Source organism: Poecile atricapillus, chromosome Z, assembly GCF_030490865.1.
Source record: "Poecile atricapillus isolate bPoeAtr1 chromosome Z, bPoeAtr1.hap1, whole genome shotgun sequence".
In the NCBI taxonomy this organism is placed as follows: Eukaryota; Metazoa; Chordata; class Aves; order Passeriformes; family Paridae; genus Poecile; species Poecile atricapillus.
Window position 1 is genome coordinate 40,639,330 of NC_081289.1, and position 14,657 is coordinate 40,653,986.

The window sequence follows — 14,657 nt, forward strand, 5'->3', positions numbered from 1 at the left end:
CCAGTACAAAAATAAAGACTGTACAGAACCTCAAGAGCAAATGCTCTCAGTTTTGAAAAATGTACATGACCAGAGATCTCAGTCCCACAACTCAACGTCAGTGGGGAAAAGAACACCTAATTCCCATTAACCCTTTGAAAACATCTTTGCAGTGAGAAAGAGTAAAAAGAGGGAGAAGTAAAAAGAAAAAATCCCAAACCAGTCCATAATGGATCATGCCTGGTAATTCAGGACTTCATTTTCACATATATAGTGGCTTCTTGACAATTTTTGGAGTGTAAAGGGATTTCAACACAAATCATGGTAAGATTCACATAATACATCTCTTATGTATTGTATCTGCAATTCTGCACTTCTGTATTACAGTAAATTGTATCTTTAAAGGCACTTTTGCCTGAGAGACCACTATAATAATGCCAAGATCAATATAAAAAACTTGTATATGTATTTATTTGATTTTAAGATTATTTCAAAATAACCACGTGTGTCAGAAAACATTCTTGCACTTTTATGTAGATTGCAAATAATTTGGGGTGACTTCATTGCTTGATTTTGTAGAAAAGAGATTATTTGGGACTGTCATGCTCTGTAGTAAAGTAATTGTAATACAACAGTCTTTTGTTGCTGTTTTACTAAAACACCCAATATAAGTTGCCGAAAAATAGCAATTTACTAAATATCACTTGAAGCTATCTGTGCAATGTTCCTATGTTTAAAATTAAAATGAAAACCTTATATATGTGCATGTGTGGGTGTCTGTGCATATATTTATGCATATGTATGTATATGTGGATATATATCTAGTTGGAGAGATTTTGTATGTAGGTCTGATTCAAATAGTTTTAAATTATTATTGGCTTTCTTCCTCACATTTCATTGAGACATTAATTTATAAAATAAAATAGTTTCAGGCACTACTTTGAAGTGTAACTAATCGCAAAATGTTAGGTCTGCACTCAGATGTAGCTGCCTCTAAAACTGTTAAGAGTCCCACCCTTTAGATTTTTTTAAAAAAACTTTTTTCCATGCATTACTCAAATTCACTGTTCTATTAGAACAGGCATTCTACACATCCTGTGTAATGACATATGTCTAGAAATAATCCACATGAGATTGAGTCTTGAATTCGGTCAGACTGATAAATATCTGCAGTTATTTTCAATTTATAATGAAGAATTTGACTTAATAGTGTTGTACAAGTTCATGCAGAGCAACTTGCTGATAATCAAGCGGCTGAAAAACATTGCTTTCTTGGTGGGAGTTCTGTCATATATGCTTTAAGATAAAATTAAATCTGAAAGGCCCATCATTTTCACAATTAAAAATAAATTCTGAGCAAAATTAAAAGACTTTGCTCAGAATTTATGTTTTTTGAGAATTAGAAAGTCCCAAGTACTTCAACATTTTCCAAAATTTTCAGAGGAACATGCACCTTAAAAGCAATTTCAATATGTTTTACTTCAGTGATCACAGTCTTTGGCTAAGAATAAATATCAGTCATGATCATCAGGTTTGCAAAAATGCTGCATGTAGAGGTGTCTAACCTTGGATGTAAAAATGGATCAGATTCAGCCTGGAAGGTCAGAACTGGCTAAACAGACCTGTCTTATACGCCACTGCTTTGGAATCAAAACAATTAGTTTAACTGTTTTAACAAAATCTCAGTTCTTTCAAGGTGATCACTTAATAGTATTGCCAAACCAGGCACTGAGGATGCAACATCTAAGCTAAAATTCAGTGGTTCAGCCATGAGCTTTTATCAGATGTTTGAACAAGATCTCTAAGAATGGGATTAGTAAGACTTTTTTCAACACTAGAAAAACCCTGAAAGCTGCATTTCAAGCTCCTGATGTTGTGTACTTCAAAGATCAGATAGACATTTCTAAGATGGATTTTAATTTTATGAAACATTTCTTTAGCAAAAGTCTCATAAAATCTTATTTTAACGATTTCTGAACTATGGGCTAAGTTACATTTTTCAGGAGTACTTTTTAACAGAGCCACACAAACGAAATATAGATTTCTCAGGTAAACAAGAAAAAAATCATGTGGCAATGCCTGGATTGGAAAACTAATTTTCATATGTATAATCAGTGCTCACAAATTAATATAGGGGAGCATGAGAACTACAATGGCTGTTCTCTCAATACTTCAAAACTGAATAAAACAAGAAGTTCCCTTTCCATTGTTTGCACCTTTTTCTATATAATACTAGGCTGAATTGCATTGCATGCCTCTGATCACCAAACAATCTCTCAGCACAGTAAGTTGCCTCACATCAGTTGCCTCACATCTTCCAAGGCTTCAGTTTTTTAAGCTTATTTTAAAAGTGAACACAAACTAGAAGGATAAACATATACCACAGAACAGTTTCTCAGGCAGTGACTTAAGTCTTACAATTTGGGTCATTTAGCTGCCCAGGGAAGTGGAGTCACTCTCTCAGGAGGTCTTTAAAAGAATACAGGATGTGGCACTCAGTCCCATGGTTTAGTTGATAAGGTGGTGTTAGGTCATAGGTTGGACTTGATGATCTCAAAGGTCTTTTCCAACCCCACTGATTCTGTGATTCTGTGATCTAATCATAAAATGAAAGAGTAAAGGTAACCTGGCTGTATTAGAATTTCCTTCCAGGAAAAGCCTAAACTTTTGTTTAAATTCTTTCCTTTAATAGCCAGAGAGCAATTGGGTTGGCAGGCTTTAGCAGGATTATTACAATTGACAGGAGATTGGACAAGTAAACATGAACATGATGAAGAACTTCACAAGCAGGGGCTTTGAGGCATGATTCACTCCATATGCACTTAATATTGTTAACACTTGGTGTGTGACATCCCTCTGCATTATGTTCATGTTTGTTATGCTATTTGAAAGTTGCACCAATGGCAAGAAAGATATCTATAACCAAGGAAAAGGGAAGAGAGAAAGAATAAAATGAAATAAAGCTTTCCAAACAGAAGTGCTGAGAGGAATAAAACTAAGACAAGGAAGGAAAACCTGCTTGCAAATAGGGTATTGTCCAAAGTCAGCATACAAAATAGTTTCAATTATTTTGGTTTGATTGGGGATTTTTGGGTTTTTTGGTTTTCTTTCTTTTGTGGGTTTTTTGTTGTTGGTTTTTTTTGGCTTTTTTTTTTTTTTTTTTTTTTTGTAGATGCTGGCTGGAAAGACCAGGTGGCAAAATTCATTTGAATGTTAGCAAGCACACTGAAAGTTGTCAGTGGAATACCCACTTAAATTGCAGAGGGCTGTACACATTCATAGCTTAAAACAGACCATATATTTGCAAGAAGGGTAGCATCATGACTTTGCACCTCTAACATGAATTTTATGGCATGATAGCAGCTAAGCATGCTAAAAAAAAAGAGCAGGTTTTCAGTTCTAAAAACTTAAAAGCCATATTTCCTAGAAGGCTTTTAATCAATATTTAGAGGTACTCATGCAAATACAGGCGCCAGATTTTTTCCACAAGATCTATGGTGCATCAGTTATAGAGTCTCCAACACTCCTCAGAAACCTAAATTTTCTTTTAAGCCTGGGCCATAATAACTAGAGTCACTGCCAAATCCAGGTCTCATGAATGCACAACACTTTTCACTTTTGGTTAGTCACCATCACTTCAAGCCAACATTCCTCTTTTGATGTTGTGCTTGATCAGCAAGTTTTCGCAATGAACTTTTTCCCCACGGTGAATATAGTAGATAGCGTAACTAAGCTTTTTCCAGGATTCTGCACTCTACAGTCAGCCTTCAGGGATGCTAAGTTTAAGAGTAAGGAAACAGTAATTAAAAGTGATCAGAACAAGAAGCCTCCATACTATGAAATGTGGACTCAATTGTCCTTGACACTGGCAGAACAAGGCAGCAGGTTTTGGTTTTGATTACAGCTTTACTTGGGATTTTAATAAACATGAGCCAGTATTCAAACTTTTAATATCCTGCTGCTTAACTATTTCCAAAAAGCAATCCAGCTCTTTTAAACAGTCCTTGTTTAAAAATTTTAATTTGTTTGGCTCTGTCTCTGCTTAGAGAAGTTGTAGCCTCATGGTAACTCTTTTATAAGTTCATTTCCAGAATCACAAGCAATTGGTTTTTTTTCAACTAAGTGTTTCCGCATGTGCCAAAAGTGTCAGGCTGACAGCCTTCCTGCACCTTTTTATCTGGTTCCCACATTAAGTAGGAGAGACAAACACAGGAATGTGTCTTGTGCTGACTATGGCCATCAAGGATACAATGATACTTACAGCTCTTCCAGGAAGCGGAGGTTGTGCACAGGGTTTGAGGGCAGCTTAGTAATGTTGTTCATACTGAGATCACTGTAGGGGAAAACAGACAGAGACTTAATGTGGCATGCCACAACTGTGGCATCCAGCTGTTCATTCCACACATTTTTAAGTACTACATTAATAAAAATTAGTTCCTCTGCCAGAATTGATGAATCATTATCTACTTAGCACGTTAAACATTCCTTTTTTGTACGAACACAGCTTTGTCAAACCAATACAGGCTGTAGCATGTTCCTCATTTCCAGAGATTTTGGAATGTTTTATCACGCTCTATAAATCAGCTGGAACACTAAACAACACTTCTAGTTGACATAATTTTAATAAACCACTGTACTGTATTAAAATTTACTTGGAGTAGTAAAGGAAAATTACTATGATTTTTGTTGTTGTAGCACTGTAGTACACTTGGTTTACTGAAGTAGACAGGCAAAAGCAAACAGATACAAAGTATCTGCATCATCTTTAAAATTTTATGAATATGGAAATGCTTTGCTTTTGCCACAGAACTTGTTGATCTGCCTTGCCTCACCCAGGCACATCAGGTGTCCCCAAAACCCAACATGACTTACAGAAATATTTTCAAATAAAAAACATTCCCTTTTTGAGTGCTCTTTTGTTACAGGTACTCAAATTGCATTAAATAAGTGAAATGAACCATAAAACAAGGGTGTAATGTGATCCTGCTCTGTAATGCACTTCCTGGTGGGGTTCCATGGTAGTTCCTGGTACAGGAAACTACCAGCAATATCAGCTCTGTCAGAGCTCATTCAAGCTATGTTTTAGACTAAATTTCATATAACACCCTTTTATTCTTGCCTTTTCATTGTTTTCCACCATCTTCCCCATGCCCTACAGTATCATTATAATTGCTTTTCATTGAGCATCAAGACTGTAAACAAATTGCATAATAAAATTCTGTGTGGAACTTACACAACTGTATCAACATTTCTGTAGATTCTTAAAATAAAATTAGGAGTGACCTGCATATTTTATGCAAGCATTATGCAGTAATTTAAAACTCCCCACTATTTAAACATATCTATGCATTTGTAGCAGTGCTTATAGTTTCCAGCTACTTTGGGTACTATTTAGATAATTTTATTTCTTCCAGCTGTTGAGAGCTTACAAGGTAAATAAGTTATCTGTACTTTGGTGGGTAGGCATTTCTATTCCTACTCCATCTAGTTCTTATTATTCACAGTCTGTTTCACATTACAGAATATATGCTTTCAGTCAGCATAGTTAATTTAGATGTTTGATCTTTTGGTGAATTTTAAAATGCATAATTTAGAAACATATTTCACATAGAGATTTTGAAATAAAGGAAATGTGTTAATACTTTCAACAATTATCAAATCACTGTTGAGTAAGGTTTCTGCATTCACTTCAAAATCAAAGTATAATTTGAGAAATGTGTACTTATTAAATTCATTTTTTACTGTAACACTTTATCACCTAATTCTTTCATACTGTTTAGCAGGTTATTGCCCTTTCACTTTGATAAAAGCTCAAAGGATTTATTCTGGCAAAGGAACAAAAACATGGATTTATTTGGCAAAAAAAACCAACTCATCCAGGTAGTGAATTATATACTACTGAATATTAAGATAAACCCAATATTTTAACAAGATCATTTTGATTGCGATATTTTCAACACATGTCTTAATGGGTTTTTGAAAACATGCCAAATCATATTTTAGACTTAAAAAGCAAGCCCTGGTGAAAGATGGCAATGATTCGTCTTCAGATGCACATGTATTTAGGACACTCTACAAACCCAGCATTAATCAGTGCTCTGGCTGATGAGACAAACCTGCAGTCATTTTTTTCTAGCATATTGACTTCTATTACTCGTCTGCTTGTATCATTCACAGGACCCCATGACAAACCAGTCAGATGCAGTCTACTGACCAGACCTGAATATCTTAAGAGGATTAGAACAAGAGAAGGTGGCTTTCATTATGTGCTTTGATGCCCATGGAGAAAATCAACAAGTGTATTTTCCTTCATAACATCTTTAGACCCCAGAGGTGGGTTTGCCAACAGTGAGCTGCTATGTCCTAGTCTCCTTTTTGGACTCCATTCATGTGGTAAAGTATGTGTACCACATCATATGGTGGAGGACAACCTCTCGTTTTTCCCAGTGTACAATACAGCAATTTATAATTATTTTTAAACCTACCAGTTAAATAATTTCCTTCTGTTAGATTGGTTACTTTTTTTTTCCCAGATGATTCTTTTCTTGGAACATAACATACAATGGTGTTTTTGTGCAACCAAACTATTAAACAGTACCTATGCATATTTCATGTAATCATGGAATTGTCTGGGATGGGAAAGACCTTTCAGACCATCCAGTCCAATTTTTAACCCAGCACTGCCATGTGTTCATCACTAAACCATGTCCCTAAGTGCCACATCTATGCATCTTTTAAATACTTTCAGGGATGGTGGAGGTAACAGAAATTAAAGCTTGCTCAATAATTTATTTTTAAATTAGCTTTTAACATATCAGCAACTAATACACAGGACATTACAGTCTATGTTGGCAATGTGCTACTCTTGTAAGGGGGAGACAATTAGAAAACGCTGAGAAACTTTCAGGAACAGAAATCAAAACTCTACTTCCTCCAGCAGTACCAGTTGGCTAAACATCCTCAGTGGAATGGTTCTGATTTTGTATCAAATCTTGGTAGACTCTTACAAACTACAGTGATGAAAAACCTGGAATTATTAGAATACTGAAAGCCTTTAAATAAGTCAATGTAACAGAACTACTCCCATCTCCCAGCATCACAGCACACAGAAACCCCACTGGTGACAGTAGGAGCAATACGGTAGGAGTATACCCTAAGTGTACAAATGCTCTGAATAGAGACAGCCATAGTCCCACATCTACCTTGATGAAAACCACCATGAGCTGCCGTATCGTACTGAAAAGGTAATAATGTTATTTTAAACAGTGAGATGAACGCATTGCCCCTTCTCCCATCAGCATTCCTGCAGTTTGTTGCCAGCTGCTGACTATAAGAGCAATATACCAGCAAATGAAACTTTCATCTTTTCAAAAGATAAGAAGCTTTGCTTTAGTGACTACATTGGCAATATGGCTCACTATAATGATATCTTAATTATACTCTGTTCCAATCAATCACCATGCAGTGTCTCTGGTGACTCATTAAAGGAATCTCAGCTCTTTTTCTCTTAATTTAATCTTAGCTCTGATTAAGTATTTGAAAACAAGAAAATACTGAAAACTACACCATGCATCTATCTGTTTTTTTCTGGATGAGTAGATGAGCAAATTTTGAGCATTTGCAAAACAGCACCCAAGAAGACAAATACAACAGGTCTTTGTTTCCCCCAGTTTTATTGTCCATGCATAAACACACTGAAAAAACATCCAGTTACCATCTTAAAAGTGAGTAGTTCACAATGAATTCCAGAAAGCCAGTAAAACAAGTTAAGTGAACTAGTTCTAAACATATAATAGATGAGTCTGCAGGCCACATTACTAAGCTTTTATTAGCTGTTATTACAAGAGATGTTTCAGTGACTATTCATCTTCAAAGATCAGTTTTTCACATTATATTTATGTCTTTTAAAGGAGAACAAAAGTATGCCTAGGGATACATGCAAAAACTTCTACTAGGCTAAATGTCTACTATACTGAATGGTAGAAACTCGTCTATCCATTCCATGTCTAATACAATAATCCAGTATTAAAGACAATTAATTTTGTAACCTATTTTTTAAACAGTTGCAACCTGTTTGATTTAAAAAAAAAATCAATACTTATTATTAGGATTATTAATTTTGATTCTTCTAAGCTTGCCTCATCCAAGGTGTATTAACAATTCTTTTTATGTAAGTCTTTGAAAGATAAAGCACTCTCATAAAATATTGTCAATAGATTGAATGTAGTCCCTTAGTTGTTACCAGCTGAGAACAGTTTCTAAACTAAGACAATTTCCTTAACTAATTTACAGCAAAATTTGACACTACCTTAAATGTAGTAACACAAAATAATGAAAACAGGTGAATCCTATTTCTGCTCTTCCCTTGCTCTATTGGCCCATCCTTTTAACACAGCACTTGTTTCTAGTACTGGCAGAACATAGCTAGTATTAGCTCCACTGTACGATGGAAGAATATGTTGGCTATTAACTGCATGCCATCTACTAATGCAAATGCTTCATCCTTCATGCAAAATATCTTCATATGCTACAGCTACATTAAGGAAATAAATCTGTTTGCCAGCACTGTAGTAACAGACGTTCTTGTTTCTTACAAACAAATTGCTACAGATGTTTTCATTTGAGGATATCAATAAACAAATAGAATAATAATTACCATCGTTTTGGAAAGAAAGGAAACTAAGACACCTAATGGCTAAGTGACACAGTCACATAATGACTATGTGCACAGCCAAACACATGTTTATACAACACAGAGGGAAAATACACTGAGTTGTCCAGCACCCTTTTCATTAGATTACACTGACCAATCATGGCATTTACACCAATATACCAAAGTACAATGCATAAGCTGTCAACGGACTAAGAAAAAAAGACCATATTTTCATTTTAACGTTCCTAGATTGCATTATCTTTCAAAGTCAACATGAAAATTGTTAGTCATGTATTTGCATGTTCAATACACCCATGCAGAGCAGCACAGGGAAGAGTATGAAGGTGCATAAATAAGAATTGTGTTTTCTGACAATTAAACCATAGCGCTTCTCATAACTAGCTTCAAAATTCATCTGCAATTTCTTGAAGGATCCTATAGTAAACTATGATTAAGATATGAATTTCCACTAAATCATTCACATTCCACTAAATCATTCCACCAACTGGTCACACCAGTGGTGCTTGCTCCAGCCACTGCAGTTGTAAATAGAAATATATGGTAAGGATCAAGAATCTTGAACTTAGGGAAACCTCAAGGGTAAGGTCAGGAGGGCTCTGTCTACATCTCTTCTGTGCTGTTGTGTATTGGCCCATATAACACAGGATTCTGGCAAAGCAGGCTGATAGGCCACATCTGGATTCAACACAAAGTAACAAAATGCTTTGGCCAGACTTTTGCACTCCCAACACCTGTCACTGAGTTCCCCTGATGTCACAGACAACAAAATTTCGCTTATTGACGCAGAAGCTCTGTAACAGAGCGATTTTGAACACCATGCATTATTCCTGAACATAGACAATTCTGCCATATAAACAACCATCAAAATCTTACTTATATCTGGACTGCAGAACATATGTAAATCAAACAGTACGTGCATGATTAATCTTTTCAGGAAACAATTTTGCCATTCAGTTTATCCAAGACTCCAGCAGAGGGAGCAGGTCAGAGGAAACAATTAGGGTCAAAAAAAGAAAGTAAAGATCAAAGATCAGATCAAACACACCAGTGCTGAATTAATCTGACAAGTATCTGACATATCATTTTAGGTAAAAAGATTCTGGCTCTCTGCTTTATTTTTTTTTTTTTTTAAATACAAAATTCATGATGCTCACTAGATGAAATTAACCATTTCCTTTCAAAGCTGATTCATGGCTGTTCATTTGAGGATGAAGACTCAGTTTGCTAAAGAATAATTACCAGGGTAAGTTACAAAAACATTCCGACATGTCAATCATTTGCTGTACTTAACTCACATATTAAAAAAATTAAATAACTAAAGGAATATTTTATAACACAGAAGTCAGCAGAGGCAGTTAAAACAGGACTGAATGGAACTCCTGGCTATGCCCACAGATTGTATGAGTACATTTTTACTTTGTGAGTTACTGCTTGTTTCTGCTGCACTAGTTCAAACAGATTATAAGAGTACTGCATACATGATTAATCTTGTTCAAATACTGAAACAATATACAACAGGAAAATAATATCAGTTTTTATAGTAATTTATGAAGACAACTGCCAGCATGTTTATTGTGGTTTTCATTACTTGTTTATCAAGTACTGTTTATCTTATTCTGATGAAGAACAGCACAGTTAAATTGACAAGAGATATTTATTAGATGTGACCAAGTCTGGAAAAAGAAACCCTTGGTTTCAAAATATTTTCTGCCACTCCAGATGTTGCTTATTTTTACAACTATTTGCCACATAAATGACAAAAATACCATTTTTTTCCCCCTTCTGCTGAATGACTGGACACATTCATCCATTTTAGAAACTGGGGGTCCCATTTTCTTCTAATTCCCTGTCTATAATTTCATCCTTCTGGTTTCAATGAAGCTGTTTCTAAATTATGGTTATTTATATGAGAGGAGAACATGTACAAAAAGCACAGCATAATACATGCTACACCTTGTCTACAGCAGAAGCTAATTCAGAATATATGTGAGTGTAAACAAAGATACAAAATATAACCCTAAACTTATAAATTCCTAAATTAACTATTATGGCTCACCAGTAGTGAATTGGTCTGAATACCTAACCATAAATTATGTACAGAACAAATTATAAGTTACACAAACCAATTTTAAAACTCATCTTTACCAAAATACCCAAGATTACTTCTGTGGGGCTGCTGAGGGTGAAAATTGATCATGATCAGCCTGATTTCATTCATAACAAGATACAGTGTAAGTAATTTATTTTGTGCATCTTAATTTGCTCAACTCAATTCCACAGCACGGATTTGAAGAATTTAAACCCAAAGAACTTTGAGAGCATCTACTATAAACACATTTCAATGGTGATGGTGTAAGCATGAGTATCTGGAGCTCTGTGCACAAAAGACCTGTATTCAGGGCAGGAAATGCATCTCCTACATTGCAAAGGTCCCCAGAGTCCAGATGAGTGAGCTGGGTCCAGAGCTAGAAGATAAATTACTACATCAGGCACCCTCAGAGAGATTAATTATCCCACGTATAGCAGGATGATGCTCTGACTGTTCCAATTTCACAACACAGGATCTCTGCACAATTCCACTTTGTGTGACATAATGTAGCAGGTGTCATGAATATATACATTGGGTATTCCCAAAATAGTTCACTGCAAAATACATGTACTCTGAGTGAAATTCTGGTTTGGTAAAGGAGATGGCAAAAATAAAAGTCAGCAAAGACAAGAGTCAATGACAAGTCAATACCTTTGATCTCAACTGATTATTTTTTTTTTTGTCACATGATTTAGCAGTAAAATGCTGTTAAGTTTCTTTACTACTCTTATCCTATAAGTTTCCATCTTCCTATGCATTGGTGCTGAATCAAAGGCTCAGAACCATAGAACTTGTTTAGGCTGGAAAACACCATTAATATTATCATGTCCAATCATTTTAGCAGAGCACTGTCACTTCTACTTTTACTACCATTTAGCTGTACCTTGTGTTGTTGAACAGTAATTGAAGAATTTCAGCAGCGAAAATGATGCTATGCTACATTACACCTACGAGAGTTCTACTTTGAAATACTAATTTGATCATTTTTGTGCTGTTGCTTAGCTGAAATAATTATTTACAGAATCTTCTCTTTATTGTGTGGACAACCCAATGGATGTCATATTATCAACACATTCATTCAGTGTTGCTACCAAAAGAATTTCTCCTGATCTCTCCCCTAATCCAGAACTGCTCATTCCTTGTAAAGATGCTGTTTAACCAGAGCTGGGAACTGATCTGTATTTAAAAAAAATAGCCAGCAGGAGAAAAAAAAAAAAAAAAAAGGTTTTAATTGAAATTAGTTGCCTGAGTTTGTTTACTACCTTTGTGTTTGTGCCTCCACAAACCCAAATACAGAGGAGAAACACATAAGAAAGTTGAAACAGAACCGGTTTATTTCAGTTGGCAGTTTGGCTTGGACTAATGTAGGCTGATGTTATACCTAGGATGTAAATACTGTAAACATTCTTCAGATACAGGAAGTTGTGGACTTTTTTAATGTGCACATCTCCCCTTCATGTCTGACAGAGGTTGCTAGCTGAAATACAATAGGCCTCTAGATCTGCCAGCTCCTGGCTGGCTGACAGCCTCTTCCAACACTTCCTACAGAGCTCAGAGGAATGACAAAACTGTCAGATCTTTCCCTGACCAGCTGAACATACAAATTTCTGCAACAGTAAGTGCCAAGAAATATGTAGCTTGATTCTTACAAAGATAATGCACTTAAAACCACTGTATTTCTCCATCAGGTAATGATTTATTCTTTCTTAAGTAATCAAAATTCACTTTCATCATGAGATACCTTCACATGGACTGGTATAAAACAGTCTTACTATACATAAATATCAGATCCTTAACCTTAAACTGACATCACTTGTATCTAGTCTGCAGACATTTTCTTTGCTTGTAACTGATCAGCTGCCCTTCAGATAGGCAGACTACTGAAATACCTGAGCTATCTTTAAACAATTCAGGTCGAGGAGCAGGGCTGAGATGTTCTAAATCACCCTACCAAGGAGAAATCTCCAGCAGAGAGACTTCATGTGTTGTATTGGGCTGGCACATATTCTTCATATGCTTATGACAGCATAATCATACTAGAAAGAGCTGCACTCTTTCTTGTATAAAATGCGCTCTTTTTCAATAAATTTTTTCCTTTTACAACTTAAATTAATGGGATCAGAGCTTTACAATTAATATGTGGAGGCAAAATACTTCAGAACTATTTCTACTGAGCTCAGCTGGCCTGTTCAGAGGATAAGCCAATACTTAGTAGGTGCAGAGACTGCACTCTGATCCAGAAAAAAATGATCCCTGTTTCCTTCCTTTTATTCACAGAGTTTACATAGCCCACTGTTTGGCAACCTCATTTTGAGGGCAATGACCCACACTTCTTGTGATTGTTACAATGATCAACAGAAAAATCTCTTCAGGGCAAGCAATTAGCTGGTGCTGTTCAGCTAAATCCTCTGCCTCGTTTCTGATTCAGGCTTCAAATATGAGTTCTGGATTTTCCTGGAGGCAATATCACAAAACAATATCACAAAACATCAGTAACCGAAACAAACCTTTACCAAATGTAAACGGTTGCTGCCAACTGTATTGCACCTGTGTGCATATGTGAAATAGTGTAACCTCATACTGGACCTGACTGGTCTGCCTATTTTGCTCACAAAAAGAACTTTCCAAGATCTCTTTTTCTGTTCCAAATGTTATAAAAATGTTGGAAACATACAGTCACCCTATTATTTATAAGTCTTAAACCCCTAATACAGCAAGTCAATGTCAGCACTAGAACAGTGCCTGGGGGTAAACACCTGGCTCCACTGATGCTGGTAGCAGAACTCCCAGTGACTCCCATTGATGGAAGACATCATCCTAGGCCTACAAGTTTCTAATGCCAGGTTCTACCCAATAGGCAATATTTCATGGTTGTGGAAATTATGCAACAGCTCACTGGCTTGCCTGAAATAGTGCATGTAGTACTGATAGGTTCATGGGGAAGTATTCTATGTATTTTTTACAGCCGTTTTATAATTTCTAAAATCTGTTGAGTTAAAAGCAAGATGTCATGTGGGTCACTATGGAGTGGAAAGTGTGACATTTTCCACTGTTACAGCCTTTCTTTGTTTTCTGTTTGGTTGTCATGCCTGATTTTTCTGGTACATAACTTTTCATTCCTGTTGTTTTTCAAAGTGATGAGCTGGTTCTGTCCATTTTTCCTTTCTCACCCTCTCTTTTCCATAGTCTTTGCTCAATTTTTCTTTAAGATCAGGTTCAGATTTCCAATCAGCTCCATCAGAAAGCCAGAAGGATTACTCAGATTAAAGTGCATGGTGATAGAGTGAGAGACTGAAATGTTAATGGTTAAAGGCTCAAACAATTGGCCATTTGCAAAAGCAGGGGGTGTTTTGCTGACAATGTGCAAGGTAACAGCCCAGGTGCAGTGGGTGTGAGCACCAGAGGATGACCACCACAAATCAACCTTTGTTTAGCAAGAGGTTGGGATTTGAGCCAGGTAAGGGAAGAGGCTGATAAGCAGCAAATCCTGGGAGGTGGAGTAGTGCTTTTGATCATGTCCTCCCTTATGCAACCGGCTCAGGCGTAAAACTTCGGCTCAGGCGTAAAACTTCGCTCTGGGGGAGATACTGGGACATTCACATGTAGGTCTGAAGGTGTTCGTCTCTTCTGATGGGACATTATTGGCTCGACTACTCTGATGAGAGGCAATTGTCATGTCTTTGGTGTTATAAACCATCCAAAATCCCCAAAGAAGCCCCAGACTCATTTCTAGGTCCTTCCACTAGAAGACTGCACATGATCCACAGTGTTACATCCAACAGTGTAAAATTCTACCCCCCACCCAGAGGAGGTACCTGGGCATTCCCACTTGAACCTCACTGTATCTTAACCTATTGAACTTTGTGTTTCATGGGCTTCCCCCACCCCTGTCATACCAACACTGTGACCATCACT

The 14,657-nt window shown here is 36.3% G+C and overlaps 1 protein-coding gene across 1 annotated transcript in view; it reads right to left on the reverse strand.

Annotated features, from left to right (window-relative positions):
* LOC131572570 (leucine-rich repeat-containing G-protein coupled receptor 5-like) overlaps window positions 1-14,657 on the reverse strand; it is a 90,706-nt gene that overhangs the window by 50,676 nt on the left and 25,373 nt on the right. The window contains exon 2 of the mRNA XM_058825819.1: window positions 4,241-4,312. Within this exon, the coding sequence (XP_058681802.1) occupies window positions 4,241-4,312 (72 nt within the window). The remainder of the gene's footprint in view (window positions 1-4,240; window positions 4,313-14,657) is intronic.